The following is an 18,617-nucleotide window of genomic DNA, read 5'->3' on the forward strand; positions in this document are numbered from 1 at the left end:
CCACAGTCCAAAGACATCAAGAGAGGACGAGGCTGATTGATACTCTAAACTGACTGTAGGTGTGACTGTGAGTGTGAATGGTTGTCTGTCTACATGTGTTGGTCCTGTGATGGACTGGTGACCTGTCCAGGGTGAACCTCACCAAAAAGCAGCTGGCATAGGCTCCAACCCCCCCCCCCCCCTCCCGCGACCCTCAACAGGATAAAATGGATGGATGGATGGATTTTTTTATAATGATTTAAAGTTATTGAGCCCTAAAGAACTTGTTGAGAAAATTTTCTTTCTCAGCAACAGAATTAAATCCATATGCTGTGCCTAGCCGATGATCAAAATAAGTCAATAGTCTCTTAGCTGTTAGATACCAGGGACACAAACGAACAAAACAGTCTATCCAACAGGTAGCACTTTAATCAAAAGAGGCAGAGTAGCCAGCAGTCTCCACCCCTTGACCTAATTTATTGTGGCCCTTCCCCTTTGCATGATTCTCTGTGCCTCTGCACTGCCTTATCTATTTTTTATCTTACATATTTGTGATTTCCCATAAAATATATGTATAGATATTTCTGTGCTTGTGCATTTGAACATGCTGTTTACACCATATATGCACCTAATAAACATTCATTTCTTCATTCATTTATTTTTGTATCATATACACATCTGGAACCTCCAACTATGCCTAAAGCACACATCTGGGTTTCACAGCATGTTTTGGTGTCGTGGATCAGCCTATATGCTAGAAATATAATTGTGTACGTACCTGATTGGCTGGTAAATCGTTGGCCCCCGCTGATTGGCCACTGTCGACTTGGGCATGCTCTGATTGGTCAAATTCTGATAATAGGAAGTGTCGATCAGTAGTGGGGGCTTAACAGCTAAGTAGGGTCTGCACACTCTCCAAATCAAATGTTAGGGCTTTAGCGGTCTGTGGTTAAACTTTTGATATACCCAGAGGCAGTCGGCGACCGATAATTAGTCCGAGGAGTTGCGTCGAGCAGAAATATTCCGCTGTTTAGTTACGTCTCTGTGTGGCTGTTAGCTTGTTAGCCAACGTCATTTCAGCCAGGTAACTAACGTAACCCTGCTAGCTTAGCTTTGTATTGGAATTTGTTAGCTTGTGTGACAGCTAGACTAGTTTTTCATCGTTCTTATCCACTACTTTCTCCTCGCTGTAATGAGCCCTTGGTTAGTTAATTTACGCTAGCCTTCACAGTGTGACTCAGCGCTAACTGAATGTTCGCGGATAGAAACAGCAGCAGCTACAGCTAGCAGTTTGTTAGCTTGTCGACAACGGCAACAATGGGTTTAAAGGGATGTTTTAAGATGGCAAGAACGTTTTGTTTTTTGACCATTCTCCTGATAGTCTTTGCCAAAGGAATAACATCTGGTAAGTTCCTAAAAGAAAATAGTTTCCTTCCAGCAGCGTGGAACTGCAGTGTTATCTTCACACCGTAATAGCTGTCATTAATGCTAACTGTTGCAAGCCGTTAATGTTTTATGGTTAACATTATTGGTCATTTTGACTCATTTCCATACTTTTCAGATGAAGAGCAACACGCTAATGACGGGCCGGAACTAAAAGTACGTCAAGTTTGCATGTGAAGAGAATAAATGACTTAATTTTCAACATGTATATTTAAAAGGTCAATATAAGGTGCCCAGCTGTTATTGCTTGCAAATGCATGCACTAAATATGTGTTGATGTTGTACCAAGCAGATTAATTTAACTCCACCTTTGCAAAATTTATCTAAGTATTAATATCTTGGTGTTGAAGCACTTGAGGTGAATTTTCCACGTTAAAGTTCGGCTTGGCCAAGAGTTGCATCTTTAAAACTGCTTATCTATGGCTAGTCTCTTCCCTCTGAATACCATTTGTTTTGTTTTGGTTTTTTTTTTGTTTGTTTCTAGTCCTACCATGATCCAGAATCTGAAGAGGAGGATGTGCGTTTGGCGTCAGGAATTGTAGCAGGTGCTTCAGTGACCTCCGGTCATGAAGTTTCCAAGCCAGAAGAGGGTAAGCAGCAACCTGGAGATGGACTGGAGGGAGAGGAGAAGGAAGATCTGCCTGAACAGCCTCCTCCCATACAAGCAAAAGTTAAAGAAGGTAAGGGGTTAAGATTTTACCTCAAAGAGTAAACTAGCGTGCAAAATGAGGAACAATAAACTGAAGCTGTTGCATACAACCCGGCCACTTGATAAAAATTTGGTTCCAGGTAACTTTTAGTTCCACATCCAAAATAAAATGTTGCAGTAATCTGACTGTTGTGCTTCAAAACGTCCATTTGTATGTGTTTCCTGGCAGGACAAGCTGCGTCACTCATTTGTTTAACTTCATAGTTTGCACAACAAAGGTTTGTTGAGCTACAAGAAAGCCTGGGGTTGATATTTCCCACTGTTTTAAGAAAATAGCAGCTATAAAGAGCTCATGTAAGTCCCATGGTGTTCCCAAACTGCAGGGTTTATGCATACATTTTGTTGAAATAAGGCCCTAATCTCACAGCGTCTTGTCTGGCTTAATCTGAATACGAACCCTTTGCAGGCTTTTTTGAGTCCTGACATTTTACCTGTTTTCAGTTTTGCTGACACTTGGAAGTGCCTGCGGTTTCTCTGCTAAATGGTGAAACCCCATGAGAAATTAAAAGCGCCCTGCACCTGTGGCCCCAATTGCAGTCGGTTACATCATTTTTACTCTGGTTCTTCATTAGTCATTTCTCCTGCTTGTGTTATGTGCGAGTTTCATTCATGGTTTGGTAAAATGTATTGAATTAAACAAAACCTTTTATGTACAATATGACATTTTACGTCTGACAAGTGTTACTTGTGAAAGGATGGAAACTGATCAATGTGATTTGAATGGTTATTTTACATACTAAAACCACTGTCAACTTCTTTATTCTAATCCTCTTTTTGACACAGTACCTGTGGTCAATGGAGGTACAGCCCATGGAGAGCCCTGCATCTTCCCCTTCCTCTTCCAGGGGAGGGAGTACTCTGATTGTACCACTGATGGACGAGGGGATGGACGACTGTGGTGTTCCACAACCTACGACTATGACCAGGACAAAAAGTGGGGTTTCTGCGAGAGTAAGTCTGCAACTCAATGCACCGACTCTCATTAAGGAAGTACTACTTTCTGTTTGTACTAAGTTGTTTGTTTTGTTTTTTTCCCCTATTAGCGGAGGAGCAGGCACAGCAGAGACTGCAGGCGGAGGAGGTGGAGGATCAGTATCTAACTGTTGTGCAAATGCTTAATGCAACCACCAGGAAAACCCAGAAGAAAGAGTGAGTTTCTTTCTGCTGCTTTATTCCCTTGTTTGTTCTGAGACTGCCATTGAATATTTATCATAACGTCCCCAAACATATTTGAAGAGTTTTAATTTGTAATCATCAATTGAGGGGTTGTAGTTGCCATTGAAGGAAACCATTAATTTACTGTGTGTCTGATTGACTCTCAAAGATAATCAGGATGACTTCAAGTTGGAATTCTCCAACATACTGTTTCTCGGACTCATTAGCTTGTAGCATCCAGTCCATGCTGCAGAATATATGAGCCATGTCGGTTCTTTCACCCGTGACTTCATCCACTTCGTGTTTGATTTTTCTGACAAACACTGCACGCATCATTGCCACCAGCTGACAGCAACAGTCCACCTCTGTTTGTTTATCTGAAGTCATGTTTGGTCACACAAGTGTCTGTGAGAGCCCAACTCCCTGGAATCACCTCTCTGAAATAATTTATCATAAATCAGAAGAGGAATCTATATTCTCAGAATTAACGTATTACAAATTAGTCAGATCTTATGGGATGTTCATGTTCTCCCATGTTTTTAATATTGATTTTAGTCCTTAATATCTGGGTGTAGCAGCCAGATATAAGGATTAATCTGTTGTTCCTTTAAAAACGTCTGTCAAATGAGCAGCTAGATTTAAATTTTTTTTATTTTTTTTTTTTTTAACCAGATTTGACTGCAAGTTTAGAATCTTCAAACATCAACCACTGGGCTTTTTTCCTGTTTTTACTTCAACCATTGTGATCGCTGGAAGATCAGAAAGCTCATTGCTTTTTTTCTTCTTTTTTTTTAAACCACATTTCCTACAGCTAACAGTATCTGATCTGATAGGAAATTTAATTTTGGTCGAGCTTAATCTTTTTTGTGTTGGCTGTAATTCCATGTCACTGTGCTCAGAACATCCTTATTTGCTCTCTATCAGAGGGCTCTGTTGTGTACACAGCATTTGTAGTATGCCTCACCCGTGTCACCTCTGCTTACCCAACCACCTTCTCAGACTGTATGAGAAACTGCAGAAAGTGGCAGAGAAAGGCCATCAGAAGGCCATGGAGAAGGTGGCGTACGCCATGCTGTTTGGAGACTACATGAACCAGAACATTACCAAAGCTAAAGAAATGTTTGAGAAGCTCGCTGTGGAGGGCTCTCCCAAAGCTCAGACGGTAAATCTCTCTTCTTGTAGGCACCTAAAAGTTGGAACTGTTGGTTACTCGTTTGTAGAGAGTCTGTGTCTAACACTACTTTGTTTTTGGCTTCATAGGCTCTTGGCTTTCTGTATGCTGCAGGACTCGGAGTGAACTCCAGTCAGGCTAAGGTGCTTTAATATTTTTTTTATTGTGGATGGAAGATGTTATGTTTAGGAGCTGTGGAACTCTTACGTAGCTCTGGGAAATGATTCTGTCAAATGCAACTTAATGTCGGTCTCCTTTCCATCTCTTGCTTTTCAGGCTTTGGTTTACTACACATTTGGTGCTCTGGGTGGAAACTTGGTTGCTCACATGATTCTGGTGAGATGAGTCATCTGACAGCGAGCAATGAATGAACCTCCATAGTTCCTCAAGAGTAAAAAAAACGGGTTGTTCTCATTTCCATGTTCAGGGATACAGATACTGGGGAGGTGTGGGTGTTCCTCAAAGCTGCGAGTCAGCGCTAACACACTACAGGCTGGTGGCTAATCAGGGTAAGAACTGACTGCTATGAACTGTTACATGATATTCAGAACTGTTTTTCTCGTTCTATTTGGACACAGAACTTGATCGAAGTATTTCTCTCTGTTCCCACCGGCAGTGGCCAGCGATGTGTCCCTGACGGGGGGCTCGGCTGTGCAGAAGATCAGGCTGCTGGATGAGGTGGAAAACCCAGGATCCACCAGCGGCATGCTGGAAGAGGACCTGATCCAGTACTACCAGTTCCTTGCTGAGAAAGGAGATGTGCAAGCTCAGGTAAGAATGGGAGGTGTTTTTTTTTTTTTTTAAATACATTTCAGCAAAAAACAAAGAGAAATTGCTAATATACCTGCACAGATGTGAACACAAATGCGTCTTTACTGGAATGGTTTTCTGATCCTTTTTCTGTGAGTTTTAGAATGTGCATGCTCTTAGGTTTTCTGTTTCCTGGTTTTTACTATTCACAGAAAGCTGTCTTTACTCATGTTTGGTGCTGGCTAGCTGCTGAATAATCAGGGTGGAAAATTGCACATCCAGTTTTTGGTCTGGCACTCAAATATGATTAATGATTGCACCGATCAATGAGGCAGCAGCCACTCGTGTTTTCTGAAAGGTCGTTTCTTCTCAGTCCTGTTTTGTGAAAGACAGATTTGAAATCGGTGCATCAAAATTGCGCATCTTTTGTGTCCTACTGTCAGTTCCTCTTTCCTTTTAAATTATACTTGGTGGGTCAATAATTAACTGAACTGAATTATGAAGGATGTGGCAGTCCAACACTGTTTGTGTTGAGAGACACACAATGAGTCATTAATACTAACTGGGGTCCTTTACGCCCTTGTTAGGTTGGATTAGGTCAGCTCCACCTGCACGGAGGACGTGGAGTAGAACAGAATCACCAGGTATCAGCTGACTTAAATACTGTGTTTGTTTGGTTGTGATCCGTATCAGTACATCAGTCCTGGTGCTTCTTATCCAACAGAGGGCGTATGACTACTTCACACAGGCTGCTAATGCAGGGAACACGCACGCAATGGCCTTTCTTGGCAAGGTGGGTGACACGTCTGTGACGCCATCCGCTTCTCTGTGGAATGGTGATGAAGGCTAATCTCTCTAGTAGTACCTGGCTTTATTGAATACTCAGCCCTTATTTTAAATCCCTCAGATGTACTCAGAGGGCAGCGAGTTCCTCCCTCAGAACAATGAGACAGCCCTGCAGTACTTCAAGAGGGCTTCTGACTTGGTAAGAATGGAGCGGTCGACTCCTGTCAGTATCTCACATGCCATCTACCCAGTGTCCCTTCACACATGGTTGCCCCACAGCCAAGTTTTTTTCATTTTGTGACACAATCCCTGACTATTTGGTGTTCTTTTTACTCTGCAGGGTAATCCAGTAGGACAGAGTGGCCTGGGCATGGCTTACTTGTATGGAAGAGGTGTCCCTGTGGTAAATTACACTTTAGTAAATCAGTATAAAATCCTGATAAATCCCCCCGAAATCTACTTACCTCATAGTGACTGATAATTTGATATAAATGAACATCCATTGCACTCGTGCCCTCACCTCATAATTTCACACAATGCTCATTGCTGCTGGCGTTGTATGTGGCGACATTCCCCTGCTGCCGAGAGGACGCATGCTCTGTTGGCTTGCATGCTACCTCCAGTTAGCCATCTGCTAACTTGAGTGTAGATAAATAATTACATTGTTTCACAAATGTTCCTAAACCAAATGTATCACAATTTGAAAGTGGAAAAGTCATTTCACAGTAAATGTATGTGTTTCACAGTGGAAACTGCCACAGCAGAGTGGCCTCATCTCTGTTGAGTAATATTCTGCACCGTGGCTTTAAGACCACCACCAGGTGTATGAAATTAAGAGAAGGTCACATACCATATACATAACAGCTAAAAGGTTTGTCTTAGGCCTTTGTGTTGACTGAGAGTGAAGACGGTGTGGCTCGTGCCGAAATCGGCCATTTAAAGGTGTGTGTGTGTGTGTGTTCTCAGAACTATGAGCTGGCGCTGAAGTATTTCCAGAAGGCAGCAGAGCAGGGCTGGGTGGATGGGCAGCTCCAGCTGGGCACCATGTATTACAGTGAGTGTTCAGGACTATATGCTTCTGGTAAAGAGAAACTCTGTGTGTGCAGTGTTGTATCGAAGTCCTCACGCTCATTTTATTGTCCTCATGCCCCTCGTGACTCAGATGGCATCGGGGTGAAGCGCGATTACAAGCAGGCTCTGAAATTCTTCAACCTGGCCTCGCAGGCGGGTCACATCTTGGCCTTCTACAACTTGGCCCAGATGCACGCCACTGGCACTGGCGTGATGCGCTCCTGCCACACTGCTGTCGAGGTTAGCTGCCACTGCTGCTTTGCGTTAACAGAATTGTGTGTCAGCTATGAACGAAGCCTGATCGTGTGTGACTTCATCCTATTGGCAGCTCTTCAAGAATGTGTGTGAACGCGGCCGCTGGTCGGAGCGTCTGATGATGGCCTATGGCAGCTTTAAGGAGGGGGAGACCGACGCGGCTCTTGTGCAGTATCTGCTGCTGGCTGAGCAGGGCTATGAGGTGGCTCAGAGCAACGTGGCCTTCATTCTGGACCAGAGTAAGAGCAGACATAATGAGGAGTCTCTATTGTGACATTCACTTTGACTTACACTGATACTGCAGGTGATTGTGTGACAGTGTATAATCGCTCATGAATTACAGGAGATTAAAAGTCTGTTTGTGTTTGTGTCAACCAGAAGGGGCAAAGATCTTCAGTGATAATGAGACGTACCCTCGTGCTTTGCTCCACTGGACCAGAGCTGCTGCTCAGGGTTGGTTCATAAATCCTTCGACACATTTTTTAAATTTTACCTCTCCTCTGACCTGCCTGGTTAATTTCTCTGCCTCCTATGTTTTTGGGGTTGTTTATACATCTGTCATTATTCAGTTAAATCTCAGCAATGCCTTTAAATCTGCTCTACATCCAGTATATTGTGAGCCTGAACAAGCGCGAATGTAAGCTTCTACTCGAACCAGAAGCAGGGACTTACAGCAGCGAGACGGTCATTCTGGTTTGAATTTATTTATGCTGGCTCACTTTCCCAGGTTACACAGTGGCAAGGATCAAATTGGGGGACTACCACTTCTATGGCTACGGGACTGATGTGGACTATGAGACGGCTGTCATCCACTACCGCCTGGCGTCGGAGCAGCAGAACAGTGCACAGGCCATGTTCAACCTGGGCTACATGCATGAGAAAGGACTTGGCATCAAACAGGTAGGTGTGGACTTCCACCGGTGACATCAGTTAAGTCAATAACGGTTTAGAGGATGCAGCCCAGAGGCTGACATGTGCTCAGAATACCTTCCTCTGTTTCCTGCAGGACATCCATCTAGCAAAGCGTTTCTACGACATGGCTGCTGAAGCCAGTCCTGATGCCCAAGTCCCAGTTTTCCTGGCCCTGTGCAAGCTGGGTCTGATCTACACCCTGCAGTACCTGCAAGATCTTAATGTGAGTACTTTTTGATTCAAAATACAATTTCATCCTAGTAACAAGCTACTTTACCAGTGGAAGTAAAAGCACATTATCTGTTTTGTCTCCTGTCAGTTGAAGGAGCTGATTTCCCAGGTGGACCTGGACCAGCTTCTTGGCCCAGAGTGGGACCTCTACCTCATGACAGTCATCGCCCTACTGTTAGGCACAGTCATTGCCTATCGACAGCGTCAACACCAAATCATAATGCCCCCGCGCCCCCCTGCCCCTGCGCCTCCTACTAGAGCGCCTCAGGAACAGCCACCAGCCCAGGCAGAGCCCCAGGCTCAGGCAGAAACACAACCACAGGCCCCGGCCCAGGAGGAAGAAGAGGAGGAGGAGGAGGAGCAGCAGCAGCAGCAGTGAGAGGAAGCCAGAAGGAGTGAGGGCAGTGAGAGACAGACAGAGGCTCTGCCAGCGCGCTCCACGGAGCAGCTAGTGCTTACAAGCAGAATACTTGTTAGTTTGAGCACTACACCTACTCAGCTGCTCCCCTCCACACGCTAAATAAGACTAAGAAGGCTACTGAACAGTTGAGTCTCCCAACTCTCTTCCTCTATTAAGATAAGCTGGGGGTGGTGTAGCAAGACTGTGGGGGAGTGACTGGACAATACTACAGAAGAGTGTTGAGAGGATAACAGACTGGGGTCTTGTTAGCCTGTGACTCAGGATACTGCCAGAAGTACCCGTGTTTTCTCCATGGAAGTAACCTTGCAGTTGCCACATGAAAGACATTTGGAACTTGACTAATCAACAAAGAAGCATAGTTTGAATCTGATATGTAAATTAGTTTCATCTCCCTCTTCCTTTTGAGAAATTTACATTCAATTTATCTGCTTTAATCTTAATTACAAGCAGTGTTTAGAAAAACAAGTGGGAAAATGTGAACAGTTCATTTTATCTTCAAGCCCCAGGCTCACTGATAAAGAAACATGGTTCTGCATGTTTTTCTTTCATTTCTGGCCCCTTTTTCTCCCCACTTTTGCATTCTACTACTCATTTGATCTGCACACTTATTGTTACCTTTTGCTTTTGTGCAGTTCTCTAATGGTGTTTGGGTCATTCAACGTTAGTGCTACATGTACTGAAGTCACGTCACCGGGATGAGGACAAGAAGCCTGTTAAGCTGTTTAATTTATAGAAAAGCTGGGCTGGATGCACCCCGCTTTTTTGATAAATTATTTAATTTTAAGCACACACATTGACGTTGTCTTGATTTTTTTTTTTTTTCTCACAGCAGAAACATTTAGAAAAGTAAGAAGCTGCTGAAGTTAAAACGGAGCCGTCACCAAAATCCCTGCTGCAGATCCTGTTTGAAATTCATCCTGACACGTCTCTCAAATCTCCCAGCACACTGAGAGCAGAGTGCACAGGTTTCTGGAATAAAAAGAATCATTTTGAAAAGCAAATGTCAGCAAAATGGACGTTTAAGGTTCAGTGGAAGGAAGCAGATGACGGTTTAATGCATTGGTGTGATATTTTTCTATCAGTAGGCTTTGATTTCACTCTGGTGATTTTTTTTTTCAAGTTTTTTTCATCCTGCATCCTCCTCCTTCATTTACTTCACCTTGTTTGCCAAGGCAGAAATGACAGCAGCCTGAAAGGTGGCGACACCTCCAACTCTGGATTGTTTCTACATAAAGAGAAAGTGTGTGTGTGTGTGTGTGTGAGAGAGTGAGAGACACAACTTCAGCTGTTGTGAGATTTTCCACCCCCTCACCAGAAGTTGGTGTCCTGCTTTCTGCCTACGCATTTCAGCTCAGATGGGCCTAAATCAGGCAAACAAACAAGGCCAGTTAGACCAAACAGTATTTAACAAAATAAGATTTAAGTTTCTCATCTTTCCATCTGCAAATTATTTTCGAAAAGTCAGTTTCAAAACTTCAGCTTGTTGTTGAATATATTTGGAAATTGTGCTTCTACATCTGCATGAAAGTCAAAGGAACATTTAACTTTTTATTTGCAGGAACACAATCGACAAAAACACTGGTACATTTTTAACATCACATTGTTTATAAGTTTATAAAGAAATTAATAAACGGTCTATGGATATTTAATAGTTGTCAGTTTAATTTGTAGTGTTTTGTCACCAGGAGTACTGCAGGGAACTGACGTATCAGTACGGTTAAGTTGATTTGCTTTAACAATCAATGAGATATTGTGTTCAACAGTGAACAGCAGCGTCTCTTTCACTGGACCTGCAACCCGTCAATCAGCGTTTTGAGGGCGGGCTCAACACGGTGTGCTGAAAAACTGAGCATCACATTGTGCAGTCTGCAGGGGTGACCCATTGACTGGCCCATGCACACTACTATGGAGTGGCTTTGGATCGCCGTGGCAACATGTGTGCTGGTGTCCTGCTCTGTCAAAGGTAAGTGCTGGAACAAGCAGGAGGGCAGAGCACATGTGAGGCAGCGTGCCTGTATTTATTGTTACAACGGCCTCTGACACTGGGCCTTTTTTTTTTTCTCCTTTTTTTTTAAAGCATATTGTTTCTAGTTCACATAATTTTGCGATCTGCTCGCATAAACACTGTAAAGGCTGCTGCACTTCAGGGAAAACTGAACTGAAAGTATCTCTTTGCTGTAAATGATACTGTCTTTTGGAAAAATTCAGATAGAAATGATTAAAAGTGATCTATTAGGCCAGTTTCAAATGAGCAGGATGGGAGTAATGCTTCTCTCAAAGGCAACGACTGGTGGTCGGAGTATGAAGAGGGGATACGACACTACAGCCAGGAGGCCCTCAACCAGGTACTGTTTACATGAGCGTAAGAGATGGGAAATGTTTTTATTGCCTGTCGCTGAAAAAAGACAATGTAGTTTGAGTGAGTGACTTTGATTCTCTGAAATCTGTATTAGGTTTTTGGCAAAAGTAAGCAGGTTCACTATGAGAACCTGAGTGCTACGACGGGATTCAGTTGACAACTGGAGGATTCGAAAACACCTGGAAAGCAACCCACTTTTTAAGATTGAGTTTGAATGAGGGGACAAGTGGACATGCCACACGGAGCGGCAGGCATCCTGAGTATGTGCAGAGCAAGCACAGCTGGAACACACTAAAGACGAGCAGAAGCAGGCGCAGTGATTGGCAGATGATGGTGTTGCACAAGAAAATCCAGTCACATTTGGCGGTTTTTGAAATAAAACAATTAAAGGACCGCCATATTTTGTTGTTGTTCTTGAGGGAAACAATCTTAATTGTTATCTTCCTCAAAACAAGATGAGACAGAGATCTCTTCTGCGTGTGCATTTGTGAGCTGAGACCTGCTAGTTGCTAGTTAGCTTAGCAAAGTGAATGGTAGTGAATGGGCAGGTTAGCATGCCTCGGTCAAAAGTAAGTCCTTCTTGCAAAGTTGGATATGATTAATGGTTACAGTCATTTTTCAACGGTTTGTTGACAGAGGAGAGAGGATGTCTAACTCCTTGTCCGAGACTGGGGAGAACCAACAATAAGTTGATTTCCGAAAGCAAAATTTCAAAGTTGCCATGTTCCTTAAGTATTGAAACAAGATGGAGGGCTCTCTCGCTCTCTCTCTCTCACTCTCTCTCTGTGCTTTCTCAGGAGTTTCCAGAGAAAACCCGGCCTGCAAACTTTAAACATGCAGCCTTCCAGTGTCCAGACATGAGCCCTTCTCCCTCTGTGCCCTCCTCAGGTGTGTCAAGGTCACATCCAGCCTCCCTCCCTCACATCCATTTGTCATCCATTCACCCCATCGCCTCCTGCTCTTTCCCTTCCCCTCTCTCGCAATTTCCAACAGTTGAATTCGTGAAGGCGGCTGACATCAAAGTCATCGCCGCTTTGGGCGATTCTCTGACAGTAAGTGCTGCTTGTTGCTATTTCCTCTGTCAAACTGTTGATGTGCATGACAAAATATCTACTTTATATAACAAAACAAAAAAAATCCCAGTTTACCTCAGGGGCTTCACAGTCTGTAGATGGTACATCACCTTCTGTCCTTGGAGCCTCAATTCCAACGAGGCAAAACTACCCACAAAAAAAACAACAACCCTTCAAACGAACAATCGATAAAGCCACAGTTCTGATGATCCATGTGCGTTATAAAATGCATGTGATGGATTGTCACAGATTGCAAAATGTGGATGGGTTTTGATGAACCAGCCTCTCGAAATAATACACTCATTAATCTGTGCTTCCATCCAGACGATATGGTGTAAAAACAAAAGGTGTGAAATATTTCATCTTTAATTTTGTGCACTTAAATATTAATAACTGTTTGCAAAGGCACAAGTTAAACTTTATCAAGCGTTTTACTGTGCTGAAGTAGAACCATCACTTCACTGTACGTCCATTTTAGCATCAACAGAGTAATTCGGTGCCACAGACGTCTGGAGCTGGAGCGAACTTAAAAACTCTTCAGAATGTGTTACATTGTGTTGGAATATACGTCACTTCAAGTATACCCCGAAAAGATGACAAGCTCATTTGCTTTGCTTTCAGGTTAAAGCGGGGTTTCTCAAAATAGGGGTCGTGAGACAGATAGGAGAGCGACGGAAGACGATTCCCGTCAGACCTCATATTTACCCTTTCATGTTTCTAAAATACGACCCCAAAAAGTAACTCGAAACTTTGTGTACTCAGTGTTATGAGGACTTTGTTCTCTCTCTCTCTCTCTCTCTCTCTCTCACACACACACACACACACATCAATACTCTCCTTAATAGAGGTTGTGTTGTTTTCTTTCAGACGGCCATAGGAGCCAACGCCACCACCGTCCTGGGCATTCCCATCGAGTTTCGTCACGTTTCATGGAGGTGAACGATATCGAGCATAAACTCAAACTCTCCATGTCACTGATGCTTCTTAAACCTCATGACCATGAGGCAGGAAGTGTGATTTCACCGAGTTGTGAGCTTGACAACAACAGATTTTACACAGATGGAGAATGAATTTATTGTCATTTGATCTTCATCTCAACGCGTTTTTAATCTTGCAGCATCGGAGGTTTCGGGTCATTTCGAGATGTCATTACTTTGGCAAGTAAGATGTTTTAACCACCCATGATACTCCACATGACGCACAAGTCAATAAAACAAGTACTTACCCTTTTTTTTTTTTTTTTTTTGTTAAATTGTGTTTTTATAGATATCATCAAGTTGTTCAATCCCAATCTTCTTGGTGCAGCTCCGGGGAAGACGGTTCACGGGATGCAGGCTCATATCAGTGAAACCGGCTTCAACCTGGCCGTGACGGGACACAACACCTTGTAAGGTCTCGACAGTGTCACGTACACACGAGCTGCACGCCGCCGCCCCTCGTTCTAAACACGAGTGACGTCTGTTCAGTTTCATGTTGTGATGCCTATAGGCTACCACATCGCAACTAAACACCAAGAATACTTGGTATTTAGTTTGTTTTCATCTAATATCTCATTTTGCAGCAATTCTCTAAATTTCAGCCCATAAAACTACACCGTATACAAGCTGTGACCTTCTGCTGTGTTTACTAATAACCATGTCAAAGGTGTTTCTCCCGTTCCCAGCAACCTTCCCGGCCAGACGAGACACCTGATCGACACGCTTCGAGGTTACGAGGTACAGTGAGTTTCTAGAAAACGTGACTGCTGAGTGAAGACTTCCAAGAGCTCACGCAGGAGCCGCATCACAAATTCCAGATTGATTGATTCATTGCCAGACTGACAGCTATTTTAATTTTTATGTCAGCACATTTTAGAGCTCTCCTTGTGACAGCATGGAGGTTCTTGGCATATACATTCATATCTGGAAATATCTAACTGTGCCTCTAACAAGACGAACTCGGACATAAACCTGATAATCTTTGGCTGTTGAACCAAGGAGCAGACTGATGCTGCTCTGTGGTGTTGATTCACTCCCTGCATCGAGTAGGTGGCGCTAGAGAGCAAACACCTGCTATACTCTACTCTGTATATGTGTAATTTTGATGTAAATTAAATATTTGTTTCGTCAGACTTACTTCTTATAACCACAAGGTGGCACTATGACTGTTGTGCCCCAAACGTAAGAGGTTTTCCCAGGCTGGTACTACACCTCTCCACCAGCTTTGGTGGAAATCAGCCTCATAGTTTACCCCTAAAAGTCAGGCGAGTGCCTCCAAACATGACCCTCTTGGTGGAGGAAATAAAGGCCTCTAGAATCTGAAGGAGCCTCCTGTGAAATGGGTTGCAACGCAACAAGCTGACATCAGGACTTGAATATTCTGAGATGTTCTTTTGATGCCTGGCTGTCTGTGTTCCTCCCCCAGGGCCTGAATTTTGAGGAGGACTGGAAGCTCCTGACGATTCTCATGGGCATGAACGACATCTGTGATTACTGCAAAGATAAGGTACGTGTGTTTCTCACCCGAGTGCTTCAGTGAAACGGCTCACTCATCTCTGCGGTGTCTGTGTCGTGTCCAGGCTCTCTTCTCAGTGGATAACTTCATTCACTACATGACCGTCTCCCTGGAAATGCTCATGAACGAGGTGACGAACACGAAGCTGTACTTGAAATGTTTTCAGGTTCTAGGTTGTTGCGTTTAGAACCTGCTTTTGTCTCTGCTTCAGGTTCCTCGCATGATTGTCAACGTGGTTCAGATCTTGCCCATGCAGAGTCTCAGGGAGGTGCAGAAGCCCACCCCGGGGTGCCTGCTCCAGCGGTGAGCCACCTCTTAACCTGAATGGATCCGGGAAGTCAGATGTACCGTGTTTGCATGTGAAAATCCACCAATGGATTCATGTTTCTTTCAATTCTTGTGACATTTTGTCTCAGTTTTGTCATTCAAATCCAGTTCCAAGCTTCATTCCAACCTCGCTCCTTCTCTTCATATCCTCTCTAACGGTTCCAGGTCTTTCTGCTCGTGCCTGATCGAGCCAGAATCCAGGTCTCCTGAGCTCCGGGAGCTGGTGGAAGTCAACCTGGAGTTTCAGGTGACGATAGAAGCTTTCATCTAATCCAGGAGTTCATTGATCTGTGAAGGAAGATGCGTTGTAAATCAGCGTTCTGTCTTAATTTGAAAATTTTGGATTTTGCTTTTCCTCAGGTCAGAAAAAAAAGGCAGTTATAGGGGGAAAAAAAAGTCTTGAGTATATATTTTTTTTTATTTCTCCTCAAATCTTTACACCAAGGAGCTTGTTTTTCAAGACAATATCATCTCATTCTGAAAAATTCTAAGCAGATTCATATATTTATTTATTTTCAATCATTACAAGCCCAAAAAAACTGAATGGGATCAACTCATGACACTCAACGACAGATTTTTTTCCCAGCTCCACTTGCTCCTGGATGCCATTTAAAAAAAAAAAAAAAAAAAAAAAAAAAAAAGTTAGCCTCAGCAGGTCGGGGGGGTTGGGCTGAATATGAACCTCTCCTCCTGTTTACTCTGGTGTCTCCATCTGTAGAGGAGACTGGAGGAGCTGCTGCACAGCAACCGTTTCTTCAAGAAGGATTTTGCCGTCGTCCTTCAACCCTTTCTGAAACACGCTGACCCTCCACGCCTCCCGGTAAAACGCCCTCACGCCAATGACCACAACAACAACATAAGCGTGGCTCAGTGTGGCGTCTCACTCAGTCGTGGTTGGAGCGGCGAGTGTGTGGTTGATACCAGCTGCTGATGTTTTGTGTCTCCGAGCAGAGCGGCAAGATCGACATGACGTTCTTCACCCACGACTGCTTCCACTTCACCATAAAGGGGCACGAAGAGCTGGCCAAGGGGCTCTGGAACAACATGGTAAACAAAAGCCCTCCATGCTAGCATTTCTAACCAACAGAGGAACAACAAGCACAGCCAGTTGTTCTCCAGAGCTCAGAGTCGAAGTGAACGAACGCAGGGGTTCATGGGAGGAGCTGGAGCTGTTGAATAAACGTCCTCACATCAGCCTGTATCCAGATTGCAGCCCCTTAGAAATCACCATGAAACAAAAGACGATCAAAAAAAAATCAATACCATGGTACTTCTGCAAGATCTCGCAAAAGTTACTCTGCAAAACTCTTCCTGTCATTAAAATCTAAAAACAAATAAATAAATAAATCAGTGGTTTGAGATAAAAAACAAACCAAACCAAAACAACAACTAGACTTCTGCAGTATCTCATAAAACTTTGCAAAAGTCAGCCTGCTTGTGTTTATTACTGTGTTACTTCAGGTTTGATGTTTTTAGACTGGCATATGTACTGCACGTACTCATAGTGAAAAATAAGATTCCACACGTCAAGCTCGCGTACATGCCATCTTCTACATGTCCAGGAATTCACTTTCACCAGAGAGAAAAAACGTGTAGTGTGACTGTTTGAGCTGGTGCTGCCTCCTCTCCTCTGTCCCTGCTCACAGTTTCAACCTGAGGGCGGGAAGATGATCGTGAGCAGTTTCTCTGACCCCATCAGACTCATCTGTCCTCCGATGGTAAGAAGTGTCCCCGGGGCGGTACACAAACGGAAGTTTTTCAACTTTTAAACCTGAACTAACCGCTGACTTTTATCCTTAAAGACATATTTATCATCTCTTTTTGCATCCGAGACAAAATTCCGCAACATTTTACATCCAAAGCTTGACTGTGACATCCCAATGTTCTGCCAAGACACTTTTCTGGCCATTTTCCCTTTCACTGTGACGTATAGAAATACCTGTGTATCACAGCAGTGCGTATCAGCTGGAACTGATAAGATCCTGTTTGCAGGAGCACCCGTACATCTTCACCCGGCCAGTCGCAGCCACGTCAGGTCAGTCTCCGCTGCGGCCTCCGTCACAGGCGGCCATCTTCCTGCTGCTGTCGCTCCTTGGAGGTTTGGGACGTCTCGAGCTTTTCGTCGCTTTTACTCTTTGCTGAAGCATTCAAGCGGGACACGGTGGTTCTTGTGGAAGCAGGTGACACCACAGTTCCGGAAGGCCACACTTTGCTAGTAATTACCTGCGGTTCCAGAGCTCCAGACAATGAACTGCAGACTCATGTCTACTGAATACTTTCTTTGAAGACAATGGAGGTGAGCAGCTTTCCCTACAGTCATCGCTGCTCATTTATTTGCTGGAAGATTTCTGTTTTTTCCTTTTTTTTTTTTTTTTTTTGATTTTCTTTTCATCACTGATGCAGCAGGACGACGCCACTGTCGTGACCGGAGCGATCAGTTTCTCCCTCAGCGATGATCCGGGCTGATAACGTTGGTGTGTTTCAATGAAAATTGTTGCCTTGTGCAGCTTTTATTTAATCTATTTTGCAGATATTGTAATTTTTTTTTTGAAACAAAGATGTAAACATTTTTGAATTGTTCATGTGACCTTTATACACTCATACCTAAAACATTAAATTACCTCTTAACCAAACATGCATACATTTCCAGAATGTTGACATAAAAGGATCAAATATTTTCTCTGTAAGGTTTGACTTTATAAGTAAGAAAATGCTGTCAACGGCCGTTTAACGGACACACTTTTCCGTGTTTTGTAGGAATAAAATATCTGAGGCTTTACGAACAAACATTTTTGCAGAAACTTCCGAATGCACGTGGAAAAAAAAGGTAAATTTGATTTCTGTGAGTGTGAGACATCTGTTTGAGAGGTTAAAAGGTAAATCCATCCATCCATTTTCTACTGCTTATCCTGTTAAGGGTCGCGGGGGTGGAGCCTATCCCAGCTGCTTTCAGGCGAGAGGCGGGGTTCACCCTGGACAGGTCACCAGTCCATCACAGGGCCAACACATAGAGACAGACAACCATTCACACTCACAGCCACACCTACGGTCAATTTAGAGTATCAATCAGCCTCGTCCCCTCTTGATGTCTTTGGACTGTGGGAGGAAGCTGGAGTACCAGAGAGAACCCACACAGGAACAGGGAGAACATGGAGACTCACAGAAAGATCCTGTGCTGGAGCCGGGACTCGAACCTGGAACCTTCCTGCTGAGGTGTTCATGGCTCTAATGACTCTAAACAGTGTTGTCTCTAGCAGTCAGTTTATCTTGATTTGATACATTTTTTTTTTTCCTACTTTCTAAGAAAAAGCCCTCAGGCTGTATTTGCTGCCGTCTCTCATATTTTAAAACAGCAATGTTGGGAAATCTCGGCTCAATTGCCAAATGTTCTTCGGCTCACTGACCATCATGATTCCATCCCTTCAGGTGAAGGAAGAGGAGGCGAAAGCAGAGAGGCTTTAGTCCACCGGTCCTTGTGCTTG

The 18,617-nt window shown here is 43.7% G+C and overlaps 2 protein-coding genes across 3 annotated transcripts; both read left to right on the forward strand.

Moving 5' to 3' along the window:
• Positions 1-835: 835 nt before the first annotated feature.
• On the forward strand, positions 836-10,532 carry sel1l (SEL1L adaptor subunit of SYVN1 ubiquitin ligase). 2 transcript variants are annotated; one of them, XR_015110523.1, is made up of 22 exons: positions 836-1,384; positions 1,541-1,578; positions 1,907-2,102; positions 2,915-3,082; positions 3,175-3,280; positions 4,286-4,448; positions 4,547-4,600; positions 4,734-4,793; positions 4,885-4,966; positions 5,074-5,228; positions 5,795-5,851; positions 5,932-6,000; positions 6,115-6,192; positions 6,334-6,396; positions 6,960-7,047; positions 7,156-7,304; positions 7,393-7,558; positions 7,698-7,772; positions 8,047-8,219; positions 8,326-8,454; positions 8,551-9,007; positions 9,713-10,532. XR_015110523.1 is itself a non-coding variant. In XM_086188665.1 (21 exons), the coding sequence occupies exons 1-21, from the start codon at positions 1,297-1,299 to the stop codon at positions 8,839-8,841; spliced, it is 2,448 nt and encodes an 815-aa protein (XP_086044791.1). In that variant the 5' UTR covers positions 836-1,296; the 3' UTR covers positions 8,842-10,532. The 2 variants fall into 2 exon arrangements, 1 of the variants encoding a protein (XP_086044791.1); XM_086188665.1 differs by having other exon boundaries at positions 8,551-10,532.
• A 1,510-nt stretch (positions 10,533-12,042) lies between these two features.
• Positions 12,043-17,903, forward strand: LOC147243147 (phospholipase B1, membrane-associated). Its single transcript, XM_086188667.1, has 14 exons — positions 12,043-12,130; positions 12,236-12,294; positions 13,183-13,250; positions 13,433-13,476; positions 13,582-13,702; positions 13,979-14,030; positions 14,719-14,799; positions 14,873-14,938; positions 15,020-15,111; positions 15,301-15,382; positions 15,854-15,955; positions 16,087-16,182; positions 16,782-16,853; positions 17,128-17,903. Exons 1-14 carry the CDS (start codon positions 12,100-12,102, stop codon positions 17,275-17,277), a joined length of 1,116 nt encoding a protein of 371 aa, XP_086044793.1. The 5' UTR covers positions 12,043-12,099; the 3' UTR covers positions 17,278-17,903.
• The last annotated feature ends 714 nt before the right edge of the window (positions 17,904-18,617 follow it).

Source organism: Aulostomus chinensis, chromosome 20 (genome assembly GCF_037954235.1).
Source record: "Aulostomus chinensis isolate RoL2024-O1b breed Wild chromosome 20, RoL_Achi_v1.0, whole genome shotgun sequence".
In the NCBI taxonomy this organism is placed as follows: Eukaryota; Metazoa; Chordata; class Actinopteri; order Syngnathiformes; family Aulostomidae; genus Aulostomus; species Aulostomus chinensis.

Bases quoted from the DNA above. Each gene is read 5' to 3' on its own strand.
- sel1l (XM_086188665.1), top strand. From the start codon at position 1,297: ATGGGTTTAAAGGGATGTTTTAAGATGGCAAGAACGTTTTGTTTTTTG. The intron at 4,794-4,884 runs GTGAGATGAGTC...TTCCATGTTCAG, and splicing joins TGGTTGCTCACATGATTCTG to GGATACAGATACTGGGGAGG. The intron at 8,455-8,550 runs GTGAGTACTTTT...GTCTCCTGTCAG, and splicing joins AGTACCTGCAAGATCTTAAT to TTGAAGGAGCTGATTTCCCA.
- LOC147243147 (XM_086188667.1), top strand. From the start codon at position 12,100: ATGAGCCCTTCTCCCTCTGTGCCCTCCTCAG. The intron at 15,956-16,086 runs GTAAAACGCCCT...GTCTCCGAGCAG, and splicing joins CTGACCCTCCACGCCTCCCG to AGCGGCAAGATCGACATGAC. The intron at 16,183-16,781 runs GTAAACAAAAGC...CCCTGCTCACAG, and splicing joins AGGGGCTCTGGAACAACATG to TTTCAACCTGAGGGCGGGAA.